We start from the raw sequence: 20337 nt of genomic DNA on the forward strand, positions 1-20337 counted from the left end.
ATTTTGATTTTAAACGGTTCAGATTTTAATAATTTAAAAAAAAAATTAATTACAATAAATTATAATCGTTCATAATTGATTTTCAATCTGAACCGTTGAAAAACATTTTGGATGGTCGCGATTGAATTCTGTAATAAATTCTTTACGGGATAGCCGTAAAGAAGATTTCATCATTTTGGATACAATCAATGAAGATTGGTATGCTACACGTCACATGGCAAAATTTAAGAGGATTTTATAGGGTGTATCTTTGATGTGTTCCCCTTTCAAAAAAAATCTTTGATGTGTTCCTCAAGCAGTTCTTATCCTTTCCTTTCCTTTCCTCTTGAGCGGGGAAGAATTGAATGACAATCATCTCTTCTACTGCTAATAACTCATCAACTGAAGATTCCCTTGTGTTTCATGCGGCAGCCAAGCGCAGTGTTCAGCCTAGAAGATCAGATCAGACTCCTTTCGTCTCTCATGTCCACCGTATCATCACTGTTCACCATCCACCAATGACTACTTTACATATTTTATTCACCGACAAGAGGCTGCAAATAATGATTTAGTGCGACATTAGTATTTTGATTTGGAAAATTCTAAAATCAATTCAAGGGGATGACAATAATAAATATGTGAATGTATATTAAATGGTGTATAAAGCATACAAGAATACGTGTTTTATTTGTCTTCTAATGTGTTTATCGTCAGTTTAGTGGGCTGACAATAGTAAGAGCGTTTTGATTTTATAACAACAAATTTGGTCTTTGATACTAGTAATAACTAGTAAGTAATGACCGACACTTGAAATAGTACTTGTTTGATACTGTGTATAATACAGTACAGTAATAAGCACCCTACTCTTTAATAAGTCTTAACACTCACATTACAACAAGTACAGTGAAGGAGACACAAGGAATGCACATGCAGGCCACGTGACAATTTCCGTCAAAGAAAGCGGGTGGGTAAGTGTATGCCAAGGGATAACATTGTCAGTTTATTTATTTACTTGAGGGACAAAAGTGAGATAAAGCGCATACTTAAGTAGGAAAGTTGTAATTACTCCTCATGGAACTTAGGGGAAGGAAAAGAAAAGGAAGAAAAATAAAAAAGAAAGAAAATGAGAGAAAAATTGAAGTGAAAATTTACTATTTACTACCCTCAAAATCTGCTTTGTTTAATTGAGAGTTTAGTTTAATTTTGATAGTGGATAGAAAGAAAAATATGATAATGATTAGAACTAGGGGTAATGATTAGAAAGAAATGAAAAAATAATAATTAAAAAAATAAAATAATAATTAAAAAAAAAGTACAATAATAATTTGAAAACAAAACTAAAACTAAAATGAAATGGAAACCGAACAAAGCCTCTTTTCTCTTTCTCTACAACCGAACAATAGGTTAAAAAATTCTTTAATTTTCAAATCTTTTCTTTTCCTGAGTTGCAAACAGAGCCCAAGAGGGAAGGAAATTTCACCAGCCTCTCTCCACTGCAAACCTCTGTTCTCCCCCTCCCCGTTCCCGCCGTCTCTCTCTCTCTCTCTCTCGCACAACAATGCAAGACAGAAGATCCAGTACCACCACAGCCACCACCACCACCGCCTCCAACGCCACACCAATCGAATCAGACAACTCATCCACGGCCGTCGATTTCGCTGACAAATTGCCTCTCCAGCTCATCCAATCCGAGACAATCCCGCCTGCGCCGATCCGATCCGAATCCGCCGTCGACTGGTTACCGGACTTCTCCGGGTACTCATGGGTCGCCTACGGAGCCTCCTCTCTCCTCGTGATCTCTCACTTCCCCTCCCCTCTCTCCCAAGAAGAAACACTCATCGGTCCCATTTTCCGCCAGGTCTTCCAGCTCTCCACCGACGCTTCGGCCCTGGTTTCTTCAGTCTCATGGTCCCCTGCCATGCCTTCTGTTGGTGACCTCGCTGTTTCTTTGGATAACTGTATCGGCTTGTTTTCCCATAATTCAGCCGTTTCTGATGGTAAGTCTAGTTTCAAGCTCTGTTTATTCCAGTTGTTAGGTCATGTGTAGTAGGTGTTATCGTGAAAGATAACTACTTTTGTCTTGCTAGGTGTATGATATATGTATCCATGGAACGAATTTTAAAATGTTGTCTGCTTCGTCCAGATTATTTAAACACCGTGTATTGAATAGGTTGTGAGAAAACGTTTGCGAGACAGCTACAATAGGGACCGCACTCTATGATGTGAAAGGTTGAATAGATAAGAAATGCTAGCATCAAAGGAGTATTACTGAAGTGGGAATGTGGAGAGGCAATGAAAATCTAGGAAATAGGAGTTTCGAGAAGAATGAATTCTGAGATAGTGGAGGTCCAAGAGGTAGCAATTACTGATACTAAATGTGGAAAATCAATTGATAGCCTGTGTAATGAAGCTGAATACCTCTTTCTAAATGATTTTTGTAAATAAGATTCTTGAACAAAGAAGTTGATCTTTGTTAAACAAACTTTTCTAGACTCATAGAGATTTGGGTTTTGATCTTTGGAGAATGAAATATGTAGTATGTAGATTGATCTTGTTGAACGTGGGATATGGTAGTGCAATGGTGTCAAAGTGTTTGTAGATCCGCTCTAATGATGGTCATTGGTCACCGTGGTAAGAAGGAAGAATGTGTTTGAGCTTTTGTTTAATGGGACTATCATATTAGCTCAGACTATCATAATCGGCTAATCGCTATAGCTGATAGGAATCCCGGTTCGGCTGCCAAGCTTAGAAAGCACTCTCTCTCTCTCTCTCTCTCTCTCTCTCTCTCTCTCTCTCTCTCTCTCTCTCTCTCTCTCTCTCTCTCTCTCTGTGTAATGAATGTAGTTTTAATGATGGTTGCCGGGGTAAGAAGGTGGAATGTGTTTGAGCTTTTTGTTAAATGGGACCATCATATTACCATGGTCTATAACAAATGGAGTGAGTTATCACTAAATTAAACTCACAAAAGAAATTGTTTTCCATTATTTATATGTTCCAGGAATGGTATTCATTTTTTCCCCTAAAAATTGGAGAAAGACTTTCACAGTTTTCTGAGGCAGGGACATCGAAAAGGCTTGAAAAGATGCTCGGAAGGAGTTTTTCAATGGGTTAGCTGTGTTTGGCACTTTGGCTTTAACATATTTGTTTGCTAGGATGATTATTGCTTTGCTAAATGGGAAGTGGTTATACTCTTTCCTTATCGTGGGACAAGGGTCGAACATCTGGAAAAATAAAAATAAGTCTTCACAATAGTGATGCAACTTTGAAGTAGTACAAAAATCAAATGGAAGGCATGGTTGGTAAATACGGTTGACATCATTTACCACTTGAACAAAAATATTACTTATACTGTATTTCAGGAATAAGATTTTGATATCTTCATTGATACATATAGCTCTGTTTATTCCAACTTTTAAGTTATGATGAGTAGTACTTATCGTGGAACATATCTACTAAACTTTTGCTAGACAGCTACAATATGGAGCACGCTCTATGATACCATAGGTTGAATGGATAAGAAACAACACGTTTGTGAAAGGAGTATTGCTGAAGTGAGTTTGTGGAGTGCAATGCATCGAAAATCTAGGAAATAGGAGTTTAGAGAGAAATGGATTCTGAGATAGTAGAGGTCCTAGAGGTGGCAATTATTTGATATTAAATATTATTTGATATTTAATATGGAAAAAAAATTAATTGATTGTCCCACATAATGAAGTTGAATAACTGTTTCTAAATGATATTTGTTCAGATAAGTTGATCTTTGTTAACAAAGTTTTCTAGACTCCAAGAGATTTGTGTTTTGATATTTTGAGAATGAAATATTTTAATCTGTATATTGATCTTGTTTTATGTGGAAAATGGAGGTGAAGCAACGACGTCATGGAGTTTGTAGATCTGCGTTGACGATGGTCACCGTGATAAGGTGGAATTTGTTTGAGCTTTTGTTAAATGGGACTATCATATTAGCATGGACTAATCATATTCGGGATAGGAATCTCATTCGGCTGCCATGCTTAGAAAGCTCTCTCTCTCTCTCTCTCTCTCTCTCTCTCTCTCTCTCTCTCTCTCTCTCTCTCTCTCTCTCTCTCTCTCTCTCTCTCTCTCTCTCTCTCTCGTAATGTCCTTTTAAGGTCCTTCAAATATGACATTATGTACACATTCGTGTACTACATGTAAACATGCAGCTACATTCGTGTTATTCTCTATACATTTAGACATTTCCATCTTAAGTATTAGTTATTAGATGGCATTTTCATGCAATGCATGAATATTAAACTCTTGCTTTTATTCCCTTGTTTTTGTTTGTTTTAAAATGTTGAACTTCCTTACTCATATTCAGGTTCTTTTTCTTGGAGCCAGAATGCAGTGCTTGTGCAATCTACGAAAGTAGAAACCATCAAATGGACGGGCTCTGGCGATGGGATAATTTCAGGTGGTGTTGAGGTGATCCTGTGGAGAAAGAACAGCACGTCCTGGCAAATAGCTTGGAAGTTTAAAACAGAACTGCCTCAAACTCTGGTTTCTACAACCTTCTCTATTGAAGGGCCATCGGCAACGGCTTCTTTGAATACACGGCATGCTGAAGAATCCTCATCTGGAGCCAGTGAGGCAAGCAAATGTGTGTTCGTGTGTTATGGTGATGGAAAGTCTAATTACATGAAAGCAGAGCTATGCCATCCTATGCCTGTTTCTATGATTCAATGGAGGCCTCTAATAGGAAGCCAATCAACACTAGACATTAGACATCCACTGAGGCATGTATTGCTAACATGCTGCCTAGATGGAACTGTAAGGTTATGGAGTGAGATTAATGATGGGAGGGTTAGAAGAATTGGCAAGGACATCAGTGATCAGAAATCCACGAGAAGATCATTCCATGTTGCTGCGGTAATTGAGATTAACCAAACAATGGATGGAACTCTGGGCTCTGACATATTTGTTCGATGGGCAGCAGACATTGATGGTGTGCTCACAGCTGGTATAGCAGCCAGCCAATATTTTACATCAGGAGGTCATTATCAGCATGAGAAGGCTGGAAGGTGTGAATGGTTAGTTGCATTTGGGCCTCATATGTTGGTGACATTCTGGGCCATTCATTGTCTTGATGACATTTCCCCAATGAGGTATCCACGAGTGACTTTATGGAAGAGTCAAGAATTAACAGGTGCTAAATTGGGAACAAGTGATATACTACTAAATAAAGTTGTTATCCTCAGAAATGAACACTTTGGTCCACCAAACCTGTGCTCTTTGCTTTGGTTGTCTCCAAGTAATTCCTTATGCTGGTCACAGTGTTATACTCATATATCAACTAATGCGGAGGGGTGCTTAGATAAATCTGGGAAGGAGAATATTTTGTCATGTAATGCCGGTGCAATTGTAAATATAAATGGTCATACTGGGAAAGTTATACAAGTTGCAGTGCATGCTAATAGGCTTGAAACGGAACTTGCTGTTTCTTTGGATACCAATGGATTGCTTTTATTTTGGTCAGTTTCAACCATTTCTAATAGCATTACGGGGCTGCCAACTTTGAATCCAACGTGGAAACTTTCTGGAAAACTTGTAATGCAGACCAAATATTCAAGCTTGACGTGGGCACCCTCAGTTTTAGATGAGGACACACTTCTTCTTATGGGACATGATCAAGGCATTGATTGTGTCATGATTAAGATCAGCAGAAATGAAGAAGAGAAGATGCTATGTCACAACTTTTGCACTATCCCTTTTACTGATCACTGTCATGGAAACAGGCCCACCAATATCTACTCAATTCCTTTGCCTTCAAGCTGTAAGGAAACTTTTAGCGTTAACAATTTTCTGCTCTTAGCAGTATGGAAGGAGAGCTTTCAAGCTTTGTCGTGGAAAATTGGCATCCATTCCTGTGATTTGGATGGAAGTGCTTGTGGATGCAATTTCGACTCTGGAAATGCTGTTACAGACGGTTCTTGGGCATTCAAAAGTAATTTTGCTGGTAAGAGATATTGGATTGATGTTGATCCTTGCTCTTCGTTATTGCCAGATCCACACAATAAGGATGAGATCATTAGTTTTGCCGTTGTTTGTCCTAGCATTTCTGTTCTATCTGAAAAACAAAATTGCATTCCTGTTGATGAATTGTGCTACAATTCTTGGGCATATCACATGGCCACAGGCTGTGCCAATGGTAGTTTGAAGCTATGGAGAAGTATGTCAGTTAAGCAAATGAACTCGAAAATGCAGTGGGAACTAGTTGGTATACTTGCTGCACATCAAGGGCCCATCACATCAATATCTCTAACTGATTGTGGCCGAAAGATAGCAACCTTCTGCCCAGGCCCTTCAAATACTTCTAGCACTGTTCATATATGGGAAACTGTGCACCTTGCAAGTACAGGCAAATTTTTACTTGAAGATACATTATCTCTTGATGGAGAAGTTATTGCTTCAAATTGGTTAACTCTGGGGAGTGGCCAGGTCATACTCGGAGTTTGCTTACAAAATGAATTGCGGTTTTATGCAGAAAGACTGAGTGGTGCGCAGCCCCTAATGAAACCTGGAAAGTCTTTAGAAGGAAACAATTGGTTATGTATTGCATTTGCTCATACGCACCCTGATATACGCAATTTCCTCTGGGGCCCTAGAGCCACAGCTGTGGTTGTTTATGATAGCTATTTTTCTCTCTTCAGTCAGTGCTTATTATTCGCTGATGAAAAGCATCAGGCTAAGTGTAATTCAGGAATTAGCAGGAATAATCTCATTTATGGTGACAGTAGACCACATAACGATATGCTTGATGCAATTTTTGTTGCTTATGATATTTGTGAATCCAAAGAATCAACAGCAGAAGACAATCAGGAAGAAGGGCTGTCCACACTCCCTATGAAGATGAATATAACAAACGATGTTCTATCAAGCATATTTTTAGCAAGTGCTCAGCAGAAGTATAGTTTGGATACCAAGATTGATTTCTGTAGTGTGCAAGGTGTCGCTGAGAAGTTACGGGGATCGCCAGTTGTCTATCATCCTGAGGCACTTCTAATGAATATTGCTACAGGTATTTCAATGTAATAAATGTATCAGCGAATTAGCTGTTTCTTTGGGAACGTCTAAACTCATCTCCCAGTTCAGTATACTTGATTGAAAGTTTGAATAAAGCTTAGGACAAGTTGGAAAACCATCTAGTGGATGCTCATGTCTGCAAACACCTGTATACACTTATATATATATATATATATATATATATATATATATATATATATATATATATATATATATATATATATATATATATATCGTGTTGGAATCTCTCTTTGTCTCTCTCTGTGTGTATTTACGCATACATATGGATTTGTATTTGCGTATCTATCAATCTGAATTTGACTAGTATTTCTTCTCAATTCATTTACATTGTACTAGCCACAATGCATTTAGCACTGTCATCTTAGCCATAGCGTTGTGATTGTCTTATAGCGTACTTCGCAATTAGAATACAACTGTTCACTTTGGGGACAAGTTTTATTCTTTGAAGTAGTTGTAGAAGAATGTTGAACACGTATTGGATTAGGAATCTATGTTGTGTTTAAGATAGCAGTCTTGTCATCATCCATCTTTAAATTCAAAAACTTCTGCAGATCAGTTAATTTCTAGTTCTTTTCTAATGACAGCCATTCATGCATAGTGGTGGTATCTTCTGCTGCAAACATTGTAGCAGGTTGTCGGTGGGAGAAGAGCAAAACTTTCTGTTGTATTATTGTGCTCAACCATAGGCCTTTCCATTTGTTTTTCTTTGGTATTTTCTTTATCCATTTGAAGTTCTATGTGCAACTTCGTCATCAACCTGGTGTTTAGATTTCAGCTCTCTTTGTGTAGACTGTAGAATATGTTCTTTGCATTTTTATTTGAACACTAGAAATACTTGTGTGCTCACATTGCACAGAAACAATCTTTGGAAAAGTGTTTTCCTTCAGATACTTTAATGTAACTATTTATTTTGTTCCTGTTCAGGCAACTGGGAACGTGCATTCGTAGTTCTACGACAGCTTGTTGAATATTTCTCCTCTAGTGATGCTTCTGTGACAGGATATGCTAAATCTAAGCATGCCATTCCACTGGTCCACCTGTCAAATTATCTTGAAAGAGTTCCGTCAACAAAAGTGAGCGATAAAGCATTTCACTGGAGTGAGGACGCCTCCTTGCAGATTCCTAAAAGCTTGAACCAATTTACCAATAGCTGGCAGTCTTATACTTCTGGTCACACTTTCACTTCATCTTCAGCAGAATCTGAACTTAGTGCATGCTTTGAAGCAGCTCAGAAGTTATATGACATGACAGCTATAAGCAACACAGAAAAGATTCAAATTCTTGCCATTGTTGATCTTCTCTGTGAAGTTGTTAATCGACAATCTGCTTCCGCTTATAACAGTCTTGATGAACCTGGCCGAAGGTACCTCTGACTTTGTTCTTTAATTGATATGGGTACCGAGATTTTAAATGTTCATGGTCATTTTGGGAAGAGACCACTGCTAGCTTATGCCCTTACAAATAGCAAATTTCATGGCATCTTACTAGAAATTTTTTTAACAAGTTTTACAAGATGCTTATGACTTTGGGTTTGGTGCCTTTATGGTTTTGAATTATTGTATGGAGCTAAACCAAGTAAAGTTCTTTGCTTGTTGTATGCGTGCAATTCTATATTGGTTTTGTTCATTTCCAGCTAGCCTGCATATCTATCATTCTCACTCTTGATACTATAGTTGTGGTCAGTTTTCATGATTCTTTCTCGTTCTAATTTTTTTCTTTCTTCCTGTAGTTGATATATTTTATGTGCTATACTATTGTTTGGTCTAGGTTTTGGGTGGCTGTGAAGTATCAACGGCTATATTTTTGCCAAAAATTTTCTAGATCTGCATCCTTGAGCGAGTTGGCTGTTGACTCCGGGCTATTTGTTTGGGCTTTCCACTCTGATTGTCAAGAGAATTTGTTCAGTTCCCTTCTGCCTAGTGAACCATCTTGGCAAGAAATGCGGAATATGGGTGTTGGATTTTGGTATACAAATGCAGCACAATTGCGATTGAAGGTAATAAATTAATAATTAGAGTTAATTTTGGTTACCTTCTTTTTTCCAATAAGATGTTTCTTGTTTTCTGCTCAAGTGATTGGCGGTTTCTCCCACGAATAAAAATATGGAGGGAGAAGAGGTTTTCCCATTTCCACATCTTTCCATTGTGTTGGCACTTACCGTGCCTGTTTTACTTAGGGTCACCATTGGAAATGCAATGGCAGCTTTTTCTGAAAGAATGGGCACAGTTATTTAAGATCTATATCATACAACTTCCCTGACTTTGACCAGGTTCTTATATTGCAGATGGAGAAGCTGGCTAGACAACAATATTTGCAAAGTAAGGATCCCAAAGCTTGTGCACTTCTATATATTGCACTAAACAGAATTCAAGTTTTGGCTGGTCTCTGTAAAATTAGCAAAGATGAGAAGGACAAGCCATTGGTGGGATTTCTTTCACGTAATTTTGAGGTATTGCGTTGATTTGTTGACATCAACAATTTCTCGAAAAGTAGTTTCATTATCTAATGTGTGTAAATGGTTTGATTTATTTAGGGAAGTAATATCTTAATCATTTAATCCTTCTCTTGGGGCCTTGGAGGAACAACGTGAGTGCATATTGTTTAATCGGGGCGGTTCCGGAGACAACTAATTAGACACCTAAAAAACACCTCATAGTTCCCGATCAAATTTTAATGATCCGAGCCGCTCAATGTGATCAAAAGGTAATTTTAAGGGTACCCCCGCCAGAAATCAACCAAAAAAAAAACCCGGGAAGGGCTTGATCTGGGCAGTTTTTAGCTTAGATTTGATGAATGGTTCAATTAAAAACTGTTCAAAACAAGCACTTCCCAGTTATATTTTTTGCTAATTTCTCGCAAGCACCCTTAAAATCACATTCTGCACACATTGAATGATTCGGATCATAAAAATTTGATCGGGAACTATGAGATTGAGATTTGGGGTGTTTTTTTAGGTGTTTAATTGGTTGTCTGCGGAACCGTCCCGGTGTTTAATTTGCCTCTTTTATCTTTATCAACTTTTGTCTTGCCTATTGGAGTCGGACTCCAAAACACTAAGAGGCTTGTCCCCGAAAACGTCACCTTCATGTTTTTCGTGTTATGCATTTTGCTTATCGGGCACAGGGTGTGGCTTCTTGAGTTCTATAGTTAGTTGAAATTTTATTTGTTACAGCTAATGAGCACTCACATGGAGTCAATTTTACAGGAGGATAAAAATAAAGCAGCTGCTTTGAAAAATGCTTATGTTTTAATGGGAAGACATCAGCTGGAGCTGGCTGTTGCTTTCTTTTTGCTTGGCGGTGATGCCTCTTCTGCTGTTACTGTCTGTGCAAAAAATCTCGGTGATGAGCAGCTTGCTCTTGTAATTTGTCGCCTTGTTGAGGGTTGTGGTGGGGCATTAGAGCGTCATCTTATACTAAATTTCTTGCTTCCATCTGCAATTGGAAAAGGCGACTCCTGGATGGCAAGCTTTCTAGAGGTGCTGAGTCGTAAATTTGTCCATCAAGGGATATTGTTCAGGACTATGGATTCGTTTAAAACGTTTGATTAGTTTTCTGCTGTGTAAAGTCCATTTTAACTCATTTGTTGTTGTTTTCTCTTTTTTGCAGTGGGTATTAGGGAATTATGCACAATCCTTTTTGAGCATTCTTGGTGTTCAAAAGGATTCACCCATCAATAGCTCTGCCCTCGTATACAATCATACTCCTTTTCTGGATCCAAGCATCGGTCAATACTGCCTAATGTTGGTAACCAAAAATAGTTTCAAGAATGCTGTTGGAGAGCATGATGCTGCAGTCCTGGGTAGGTGGGCAATTTTGATGAGTACTACAGCCCTTAACAGATGTGGCCTGCCTGTAAGTTTATCTAAACGTTGTTGTTTTCTGGCTTATGGTTTATTAGGTGCTTTTCTTTAGTTTCCCTTTATGTGCTGTTAACATTATGAGGCACTTAAGTAATCTCTTAAGACAAGTTTGTCGTCATTGTCTGCAAGTTTGTGCATTATTTGCCTGATCTTTTAACGTCTTCTCTATCTTCTTTTTCGCCCTTTGACTAATTATTCTTGTTTCACTAATGCGTTGAGAGATACGAAATATATGTTAGTTGATTTGAGCTTAGAAAACTTTGTATTTTGTTCTTCCTTTGTGTTTCCTAATTGATACCAATTAATAATGATAGCAAAATTATATTTTTTGTGATATGAAGTCTTTTTTACTCAAGTGTAAGATAGAATCGCTGTTACAGTTTTACTTCAGAGTCAATCTATTGTCCCTTCAATTCCAGTCCTCTAGAATAGTTTTTGTTTATCTGATAGATGTTGCAACTGAATTAAGGTAGAATGTTTTCCCAGGTTTGGCAACCATGACAAATTCAGCCTGATTTCAACCCAGGCACCAATTTGGAAGATAGAAAACTGACCATTCTTCAGTGCCATTGATAGCTAAAGCCTAGGACTTAGATTTAAGCTCGTTATTGACGTATTGTAGGTGAAAAGATTAGAAGCTGAAATTTAATGAACCAGCTTTTGGATCCAAAGGAACAAGCAGGACAGCTAAGGACAGAATTCTCCGCATGAGCTGCATGAAGCATCATATTTCAGGAATGGAATGTGAGAAGTGAATGAAGCAGTCGTGTCAGTCTCTGGCTGTGGCATAGATTTGAAGCTCTCTGACAGGGCATAATAATATACACATAAGTCTAGCTCACGACTTCCTCCAGCATAGCTACCTAAGAAGTACAAACATGGGCACTGGACAGATATGACACTACTCAGAGATGCAGACATGAAGATTGTCAAAAAAAAAAAAGAATTCAAGAGGTGGCATGGCAAGGATTCAACAAGTAAATAAATTCTATATTTCATATTTATAAATACACACAATTCAAATTAATAACTTCATCTCTCATGTTAAAAGTACGTTTCTATTATTTTAGATATCTCTAAAAACGAACTCAAAGTCATAGGTCTTTGTTAAAATGCTTGAAGGATAAAGGATTAATAGGTATAAATTCCTATGGTTCTAGTTTTAAGCTGGCAATGTAAAATGGTGAATTGGATAGTCTTCTCCTCCAGACCTAACAGTTTCACATCATATGGGAGTTGGAGCTGATTCGTAATCATTGACTCCTATCCATGTGGGGATGAAAGAAATGCCTGTGCTCTGCTACAAAACCAAAGTTGGTCATGTTTACTTGTATGTTTGTGAGAAGTTGTACCATTCAAAAACAATTCCATGCTACGTTACATGCCAACTATGAAGCACCGACACCTCTAGAGGTCGAGGTATCGCAGTGTCGGACACGGGGACACCGCGGGTACACGTACGGGACACGCCACGTGGCGTGTCCCATAATTTAATTTGAATTTTTCGCGGGGACACCGATGAGGACACGGCAGGGGCCAAACTGCAATTTTAAAAAAAAAATTTGGGGGCCAAACTGTAATTTTTCAAAAAATGGGGGGTTAAACTGTAATTTTTAAAAAAAATTTTGGGTGCCAAACTATAATTAATTATTTATTTATATATATAAATAAATAAATAAATATACACGTGGCGTGTCCCCCGCCGTGTCCGTGTCCCCATTTTTTTAGAATTCCCGTGTCCCGGTGTCGGTTTCGGTGTCCGTGTCCGTGCATCATAGCATGCCAACAACTCCTGTTTAGTGTGATTCATAATTTGATGCACAATGCAAGTAATGGAATGGCCTACTTATTGGATGAATGATGATAATGGGTTGTCATATAATTGGTTTATTTTTCCTTCTAAAAGGTTTTGTTTGTGGCCACCCTATGTTGCATAATTTTGTGCCCTGGTAGGTGTTGAACTAATCTATTTTTAATGCATTTGAAGATCGAAGCTTTGGAGTGCCTTTCAACTTCTCTGAGCAGAATTGGGGTTTCAGATCAAGGAAGCATGTCAGATATTGAGAAAACTGAAGTTCCGAACAAGATGCTAATGCCATTTCCATACAATTCCTCCCATAACTGGATATCAGGAGATGTGTCTTTCCATATGGAGACACATGCTAAATTAGATTTATCAATGCAGTACATTTCAAAACTGTTAAGAGAGCATCCAAGCTGGCCGGAAAGCAAATGCTCTGAGTATGGGATTCAACAATACAACATGTTACTTGAAAATTATTACAAGAAGTTAATGGGAACGCTTGCATATCTTGAGCGAAAATTCTCTTTGAATCCTTGCCATCTGATTGACATGGTATGTAGTTTGTTGGCCCATGCGTACACATCTCATTACATCATTGTTTTGATGCACCCCGGTCCCCTGCTTTCTCTTCCAGAAGAGACTGATATGTTCTTTTTTCCCAATCCTACAGATTGTAATATTCCTGTCAAATAATGGATTATCCCTTATTGGATACCATATATTGCATGCCTATGCTTCTCAATACTCCTCACAAGATAAGAGGCCTTTGTTCAAAGGTTTCCTCATGTATCCCATCGAACCCATGCTACTTTTGAAGGCTACTGAAGAAATGTCCTGCTTATTTTCAAGATATGTTGTTTCCTGTTTTATAACTTGCTCTCAGCCAAAACCATGCTCCACTGATAATAATGCTGCTGGTGAAAATAGATTTGGCTTTCTGGCGGCTTGGAAGTTCTACTTGCAAGGTCTCATATCGTCTTTGTGGAGGTTGAGAGCCATATTAAAGTTGTCTTCTGGTTTTTGTGGTGAAGACGACATCAGGAAAACTTGTGTCATTCTTGATTTGTCTGAGTTTTGTGCATATCTTGCATCAGCTTGGCTTCAAAGGAGTTGTAAAGCTCTTATTCTGGTTGTGAAACCCCTTTTGCTCACATGTTCAAAAGGGCATGCTCCTAATGAAATCGCCATGTCTGATCTGAAGATGCTCCTTCACCAGACTAAAGAGTTGCTGGCTGAGAAGACACTGAGTGATAACATGGGAAGTGCTGTCGGGGTGACAAAAGCAACACAGGACAGTCAAGGTGAGGTTATTATATCTACAATACCAGAAGAAGTGAGATGGCTAATCATTAGGGCTGCTTTGTGGGGACACGTATCTTCTTTTCTGACGGATCACCTGAACTCATTATTTGAGAATAGGGAAGATAAATATTCTTTTGCTCCGTTTTATAGACTTTCCTCCTCTATGTCTAGCATGTGTGAAGTTGATGGGATTAATGCACCTAATCAAATGAGGCTGGTTTCTGTGGTTTTGGCCAAGTTATTGAAAACTACATGTGCACTAATTTCTTCTTCTAGTACGAAGCAGCTTGCATCATTTCTGCTGCAGAAAATGGAGGATGGATCCAATGAACCAACTCTTACGTGGTTAGAAGGTTTCAGTGAGTCAAGTCCAAGAGCTCTCAATAAGCATCTTAGTCATGGTTTTGACAGTCAGAACGTGGTGAACATTGGAAATGACTTGTCAGCATCTGAGCTCTTATGGAATTTTTTTTCTGATCCTAAAGTTATATCTGAAAGACTTGAACAACAGAGCTTTAAATGGCGACAGTATACTAAGCCAAAGCCCCCAAAAGAATGGAGTAACATGTTTGTGAGCGTCTATGGGGAGTTTATAGCTGAGGAAAAACAAAGAGGTGGTTTTGAGGCTAGTGAAACTGGATCACATTTACGAGGCCCATCTCCTCCAGACAGTAATTCTTTTCCAAGTTCTGTACAACCAAATATGATGCTTACTGAGAAGCTTTTGCCTTTCCAGAACCCTAAAGAAGTTTGTAGGAGAAATGGAGAACTTTTAGAGGTACTTCTTCCCTGCTGTTATTCTTCTTAATCTACTGCTCTCACGACATATTCCTGTTAACTTTCCGGAGCTTCGTTATTTATCTCATGATTACTGAATCTTCATGAATGAGCAGGCATTGTGTATCAACTCTATTGATCAAAAGCAAGCTGCTCTTTCTAGTAACAAAAAGGTGAGACCGTTATAGCTTTCATCTAATTACTTGATGATGGTTATTTGGTGAAAGATGCCTTTCTATTGCTCAATTTCCTTTGTTATATTCTGCCCGTCCGCTTTCACATTTTGTTGGTAATGTGAATTCCAACTCAGGATTTAAAGTTAGTTGTGTGCAAAGAATAACCAAACAAAAATATGCTCTCTCTCTTTCTCTCTCTCTCTCTCTCTCTCTCTCTCTCTCTCTCTCTCTCTCTGTGTGTGGACACTAGTTTCATTTATGAATGGAGCCCTATACTTGGAAATGAATTTCTTTTTGTTTTCATTTTACGGTTTTATCGCCATTCTGAAGATTCTGTGTGTATTTCTCGTGATGTCATATTTTAATTCAGGGGATAATTTTCTTTAACTGGGATGATGGCCTACCTCTAAGAGATCATTCTAACTATATCTGGGCAGAGGCAGATTGGCCACATAATGGGTGGGCTGGATCAGAATCTACCCCGGTCCCTACTTGTGTGTCTCCTGGCATCGGACTTAGAAGCAAGAAGGGGGCACACCTTGGGTTGGGTGGAGCAACCGTTGGCGTAAGTTCTTTGGCAGGACCAGGGAAAGATTTAGCAGGTGGTGTAGCATTTGGAATTCCAGGTTATGCTGGTATGGGTGCATCCGGCCTTGGTTGGGGGATTCAAGAGGATTTTGAGGAGCTCACTGATCTACCTGCCACTGTGGAAAACGTTAACACAAGAGCATTCTCGAGCCATCCTTCTAGGCCTTTCTTTTTGGTTGGATCTAGTAACACGCACATTTACCTATGGGAGGTATGGATTGCCAACCTAGATATACATTCTATATGGCTGATTGAAGCCTCAACCAGGGGTTGGATCTTGGAAATACAGAAACTCTGATTCAAACTCTTTCTTATGTTTGGGTTGCTATTCATATACTCAGTGAAAGCATGGCAAAAAGTTCAATAGGAAGTAATAAAAGCATGGAAAAATTATTCTGTGCTCCAGGAGAAATGCTTCTCCTTTCACATAAGTGTGTGGAAGGAGCATTGCTCCTAGAGCTTTGAATAATCTCTCTAAAAGCATGCCGGGTCTTCGCAGAATTTGATTTTAATATGAAGTGGTACTGGTTACTGCCATAGGAATTGATATAGCCACTAACAAAGATTCTAATGAGTGCAGTTTGGCAAGGACAAAGCGACTGCAACATATGGTGTGCTCCCTGCTGCAAATGTACCTCCGCCGTATGCTCTTGCATCTATATCAGCTGTGCAGTTTGATCAGTGTGGACAGAGATTTGCCACTGCTGCATTAGATGGAACAGTATGCACATGGCAGCTTGAGGTGGGAGGAAGGAGCAACATCTGTCCAACAGAATCATCTATCTGCTTTAACAACCACGCATCGTACGCAATATCTCTTCATTAACTGAAACACTCTATTTTGGTTCTATCAAAATAGTATAAAGACAAGTGTACCATATCTGCAAGTCAAAAACTAACAGTTGTGAGGCATAGCATTACAGCTGACATTTAAGAGTAAGCCTGAAGCCAAATGCTTGCTGTCTACATGGCTGCAACAGTTGCACCTAAAAAGTCATACCCAACCTTTTCCGTTGGTCCTTTCATGCGGTGTTGGTTTCACAAGTCTTTTGCAACTCATTCCTTTTGAGCTGAAGAATTTAGTAGGTTGTTAAACATGATTTGATAGGTTTTTGGTTTTTGTGAGAGGCAATTTGATAATTTTCTGTCCAAAAAGAAGAAAATGCTTTTCATATGCTTTGAGTCTCTCTCTCTCTCTCTCTCTCTCTCTCTCTCTCTCTCTCTCTCTCTCTCTCTCTCTCTCTCTCTCTCTGTGTGTGTGTGTGTGTGTGTGTGTGTGTGTGAGTGTCTGTGTTATGAATTGCTGGCAATGTTTTAAAAGTCACTAGGTGCTAGTTGGTCGGTCGGCCACCTTTGAGCGATTAATTAGTGCATATTAATTAGTAATTGGCGATTAATCGTTAGTCCGACCTAATCGGATAGGCCCTACCAGCGATTAATCGCTGATTAATCGGCGATTAATTCCTTGTTTTAGAACACTGATTGCTGGATGGTAGCTGTGAAACATAAGAACATCAGAGTCAAGTCATGCCATTTCCTCTGTTTCTGGTTGGCACTATCTTTTTGCTGTTGTAATTATATCCTGGGACAATGCAGTTGTTAGAAAGTAGCTTCCCCGTAATTTTAGGTTCCGGACCATTTTACGTCAAAGAGAGATCACATAAACTATGGAGCCAATGTTGTACTATTGATACTTCTAAGCTTAAATAGTGACAAATCATGATTCTTTTTGCTCCAGGGATGTCACTTATGTTACTGCCAGTGGATCAATCATTGCTGTTGCTGGGTATAGCTCCAATGGCGTTAATGTGGTTATATGGGATACACTTGCACCACCCTCATCTTCTCGAGCTTCCATCATTTGTCATGAAGGTTTGTTTATGTCCTGTGAACTGTTAGCTGCAAATCTGGTCATGTTTGTTATGTTTTTATCTTTAAATGGGATCCGAGTCTAATCAGTTATTTCCTTTCAATGTTGTTCGACGACTTAATCCAAAGAACTGGTAATGTTAGTATAGACCTTATAGGTAAATACCATTTGTCGGTTGGAGATGAAATTGATAATTTTGTTGATGCTGACAGAATTTAGTAAGGAAAAAAAGAAAATTCAATGAGATTTTGTTTGATGTCACTAACATAGTTTTTCCTAGTGGGGGAGACAAAGGAAATGTAATGTAGAAGAAATGCATATCCTCTCTCTCTCTCTCTCTCTCTCTCTCTCTCTCTCTGTTGTTTGGGAAAACAACTGTAGTATCAAAAGCGTCAATAATATTTTCTATTCATGATTCATCTCCTATGCACATTTTCCAACTACCCTCAGCCATCATGTAGAGAGAATCCTAATATTATTTTCCTTCTTTCAGCCATGATAAGTTTTGGGTATTGGACTTACTTTTGCATGTAAACTTGCTTGAGTAGGTGGCGCCCGCTCGCTTTCGGTATTCGATAATGACATTGGAAGTGGTTCTGTTTCTCCATTCATTGTGACTGGCGGTAAAGATGGTGACGTTGGACTTCATGATTTCCGGTACATAGCTACTGGAAGGGCAAAAAGGCAAAGACATTTTGGTTGTGGTGAACCAGACAACAATGCATCTTTGACCGCTGACGGGATGCTTTGGTATATACCGAAGGCTCACTTAGGTAATAAAACATTCTCTTCTATGGAGTTATGATTGAATCTTCGAATAGGATAAAAATATGCTAAATAAAAAGTTTTGGTTCATCTTATTGAAGGGAGTGTCACCAAAATATCTACCATACCAAATTCCAGTTTATTCTTGACTGGAAGCAAAGATGGAGATGTTAAACTCTGGGATGCGAAAACGGCCAAGTTAGTAATTCATTGGTCAAAATTGCATGAGAGACGCACCTTTCTGCAACCTAGTTCACGGGGCTTTGGTGGAGTCGTTCGGGTAATCTATTTTATTGCCCAAGTTGATTGCATGTTTACTGTATATTTTCCATGTTGAAAGCATACAGTGTTTTTGGCTGTTAGCCTGTTAATCATGACCTAAATAATTTCTTATCCGATTATTTCAGGCTGGCATTACAGATATTCAAGTGATTTCTCATGGTTTTCTGACATGTGGTGGAGATGGTTCTGTAAAGCTGGTTCAGCTCAAAGGTTTTTCTTAAGAATTTTTTCTAAGTGAAAATCAGGTTCACCTAAGCTGACAGAAAGTAAAAGGAAGTAATTCTCAGAAACTGCCTAACCCATTAGACACAAGGGAGATATCCAATAGCTCCCACCAATACCATGCTTGGTTAATCAATAGCTTGTCCATTTCTACCCAAGCTCCACATCCGTATTTGGTCAACACGGTACATATCCCCTGGAAGATTTTGGTATTGGTTTTGTAAACACATAACCTCTGCAAATATCCCGTGAAGCCAAAACGGAGCGATTGATTTTGTTGTACCCTACATCACTTAATTTGAGCTGAGTATACATCCTATTTCCCGCCTATGTCAATCAAATGAGTTTGAATGAGCTGTAAACGAGAAGAGACTCAGAGTTTGTTTGCAGTTCTAACTAACTGTTAGATTTTCCCTGTCCTTTTTTAAGGAAGGAAACAGGGTGGGTGGAGGGAACTTAATTATTAAGTAGCTAAGCATTTGACTGGAGTTCATAGACCATATGAGCTAAAGGGCTCAATTAATGTATAGCGTGCCCCAAACGATTGGGATAGGAAATTTTGCTAAATTTATTTATATGGGACAGACTGGATTTGGTGGAAAATTCATAAGAAAATAGTGAAAACTTTGATTTCTGCTTTTGTTTGTGTTAACAAAAATCTGAAACACTTAACTTTGGAAGTTTTGCCTTGGAGTTACATTGATCAGGTAGACTGTAGGTTTTGCGTACATGGTTGTTGTAAATCTGTCACTTTTTTGCAAGCTTGTTTGACTGAAGGTTTTGTGTACTACTAGGACTGCCTGGCTCTCTAAGAATATCTGTGCTGGATACTGTGGGCTATAATACCCATTGATTTAGATAAACGGTAGCCCTTTTTAGCAAGGAACCATCTGGGGATGATACAGAGAGTCTCATGCTGCTGATTAAAACATCGCTGGACCGTCTGCTGAGGGGAGAGTGCAACCTAAGCAGGAAAAAAACAAGGAAGTCAAAAACTAGTTGCGTAAACGCATTCAATTCCGCACTTTTTGTTGTCCTCTAAAAGTCAGTCTCCTAACTTTATTATTGAAGGTTTTATTACTAGGAGCTAGGGATGGATTCTTTTCTCTTCAATCCACCAGAATTCACCTGCGTGGATTATTATGGATGATTCACCATGAGGATCTTCTATTCTTTTCACCCAAGCTTTGAAGCGACACTTGGCCCATAAAACGTCACTTCCAGTCCTCCACCACAAGCAGGAAACGTGAATTGACATTAAACTATGGGCACCCACTGATTACCCTTAATTTTCTCTTAACTTTTGCGATTGCAGAATTATGACTATCTACGCATGGCCTACTTGATTACCCCCTGTCCTCTTTCTTCTCTAGCTCATTCCCTTTTTCTAGGAATTTTATACGAGCCATATATCACGAACCATTCGCGTATAATTAAGTTTCGGTGCACAACCCACTTGACTCCATTTGTTTGATATATATATAAATAATCGGGACGGTTCTAAGAATCCTTAAAAAACCTCTAATAACATAGGACCTCTCTCAAGTTGGTCGGATATCGGTTATATTTTTGTAGAGCGTAATAGATGTTTGCAAAAGCTCTGATCGTCAAAGTAGGTTCGGAAAGGCCTCACAAACGTTTTTAACAG

General features: G+C 38.8%; 2 protein-coding genes across 5 annotated transcripts in view; both read left to right on the forward strand.

Annotated features, from left to right (window-relative positions):
• LOC131333259 (uncharacterized) overlaps positions 1-20337 on the forward strand; it is a 96421-nt gene that overhangs the window by 53217 nt on the left and 22867 nt on the right. Inside the window, exon 1 of one of the 3 annotated variants that reach the window (XM_058367698.1) lies at positions 2619-2624. The exons of the other annotated variants lie outside the window; for them this stretch is intronic. The gene's annotated coding sequence lies outside the window, so the exon portion shown is untranslated. Of the gene's footprint in view, positions 1-2618; positions 2625-20337 lie in introns of those variants that run through there. 3 annotated transcript variants of the gene reach the window in all.
• LOC131333250 (uncharacterized) lies at positions 1446-19327 on the forward strand. Of its 2 annotated transcripts, none has more exons than XM_058367682.1 (16): positions 1446-1976; positions 4319-7015; positions 7966-8404; positions 8809-9037; positions 9326-9490; positions 10247-10519; positions 10650-10895; positions 12891-13259; positions 13378-14787; positions 14903-14959; positions 15333-15761; positions 16131-16354; positions 17289-17422; positions 17969-18193; positions 18287-18465; positions 18593-19327. In XM_058367682.1, the coding sequence occupies exons 1-16, from the start codon at positions 1538-1540 to the stop codon at positions 18686-18688; spliced, it is 7611 nt and encodes a 2536-aa protein (XP_058223665.1). In that variant the 5' UTR covers positions 1446-1537; the 3' UTR covers positions 18689-19327. The 2 variants fall into 2 exon arrangements, with proteins under 2 accessions (XP_058223665.1, XP_058223666.1); XM_058367683.1 differs by having other exon boundaries at positions 1448-1976; positions 4339-7015.

Source organism: Rhododendron vialii, chromosome 7a (genome assembly GCF_030253575.1).
Source record: "Rhododendron vialii isolate Sample 1 chromosome 7a, ASM3025357v1".
NCBI classification, from domain to species: Eukaryota; Viridiplantae; Streptophyta; class Magnoliopsida; order Ericales; family Ericaceae; genus Rhododendron; species Rhododendron vialii.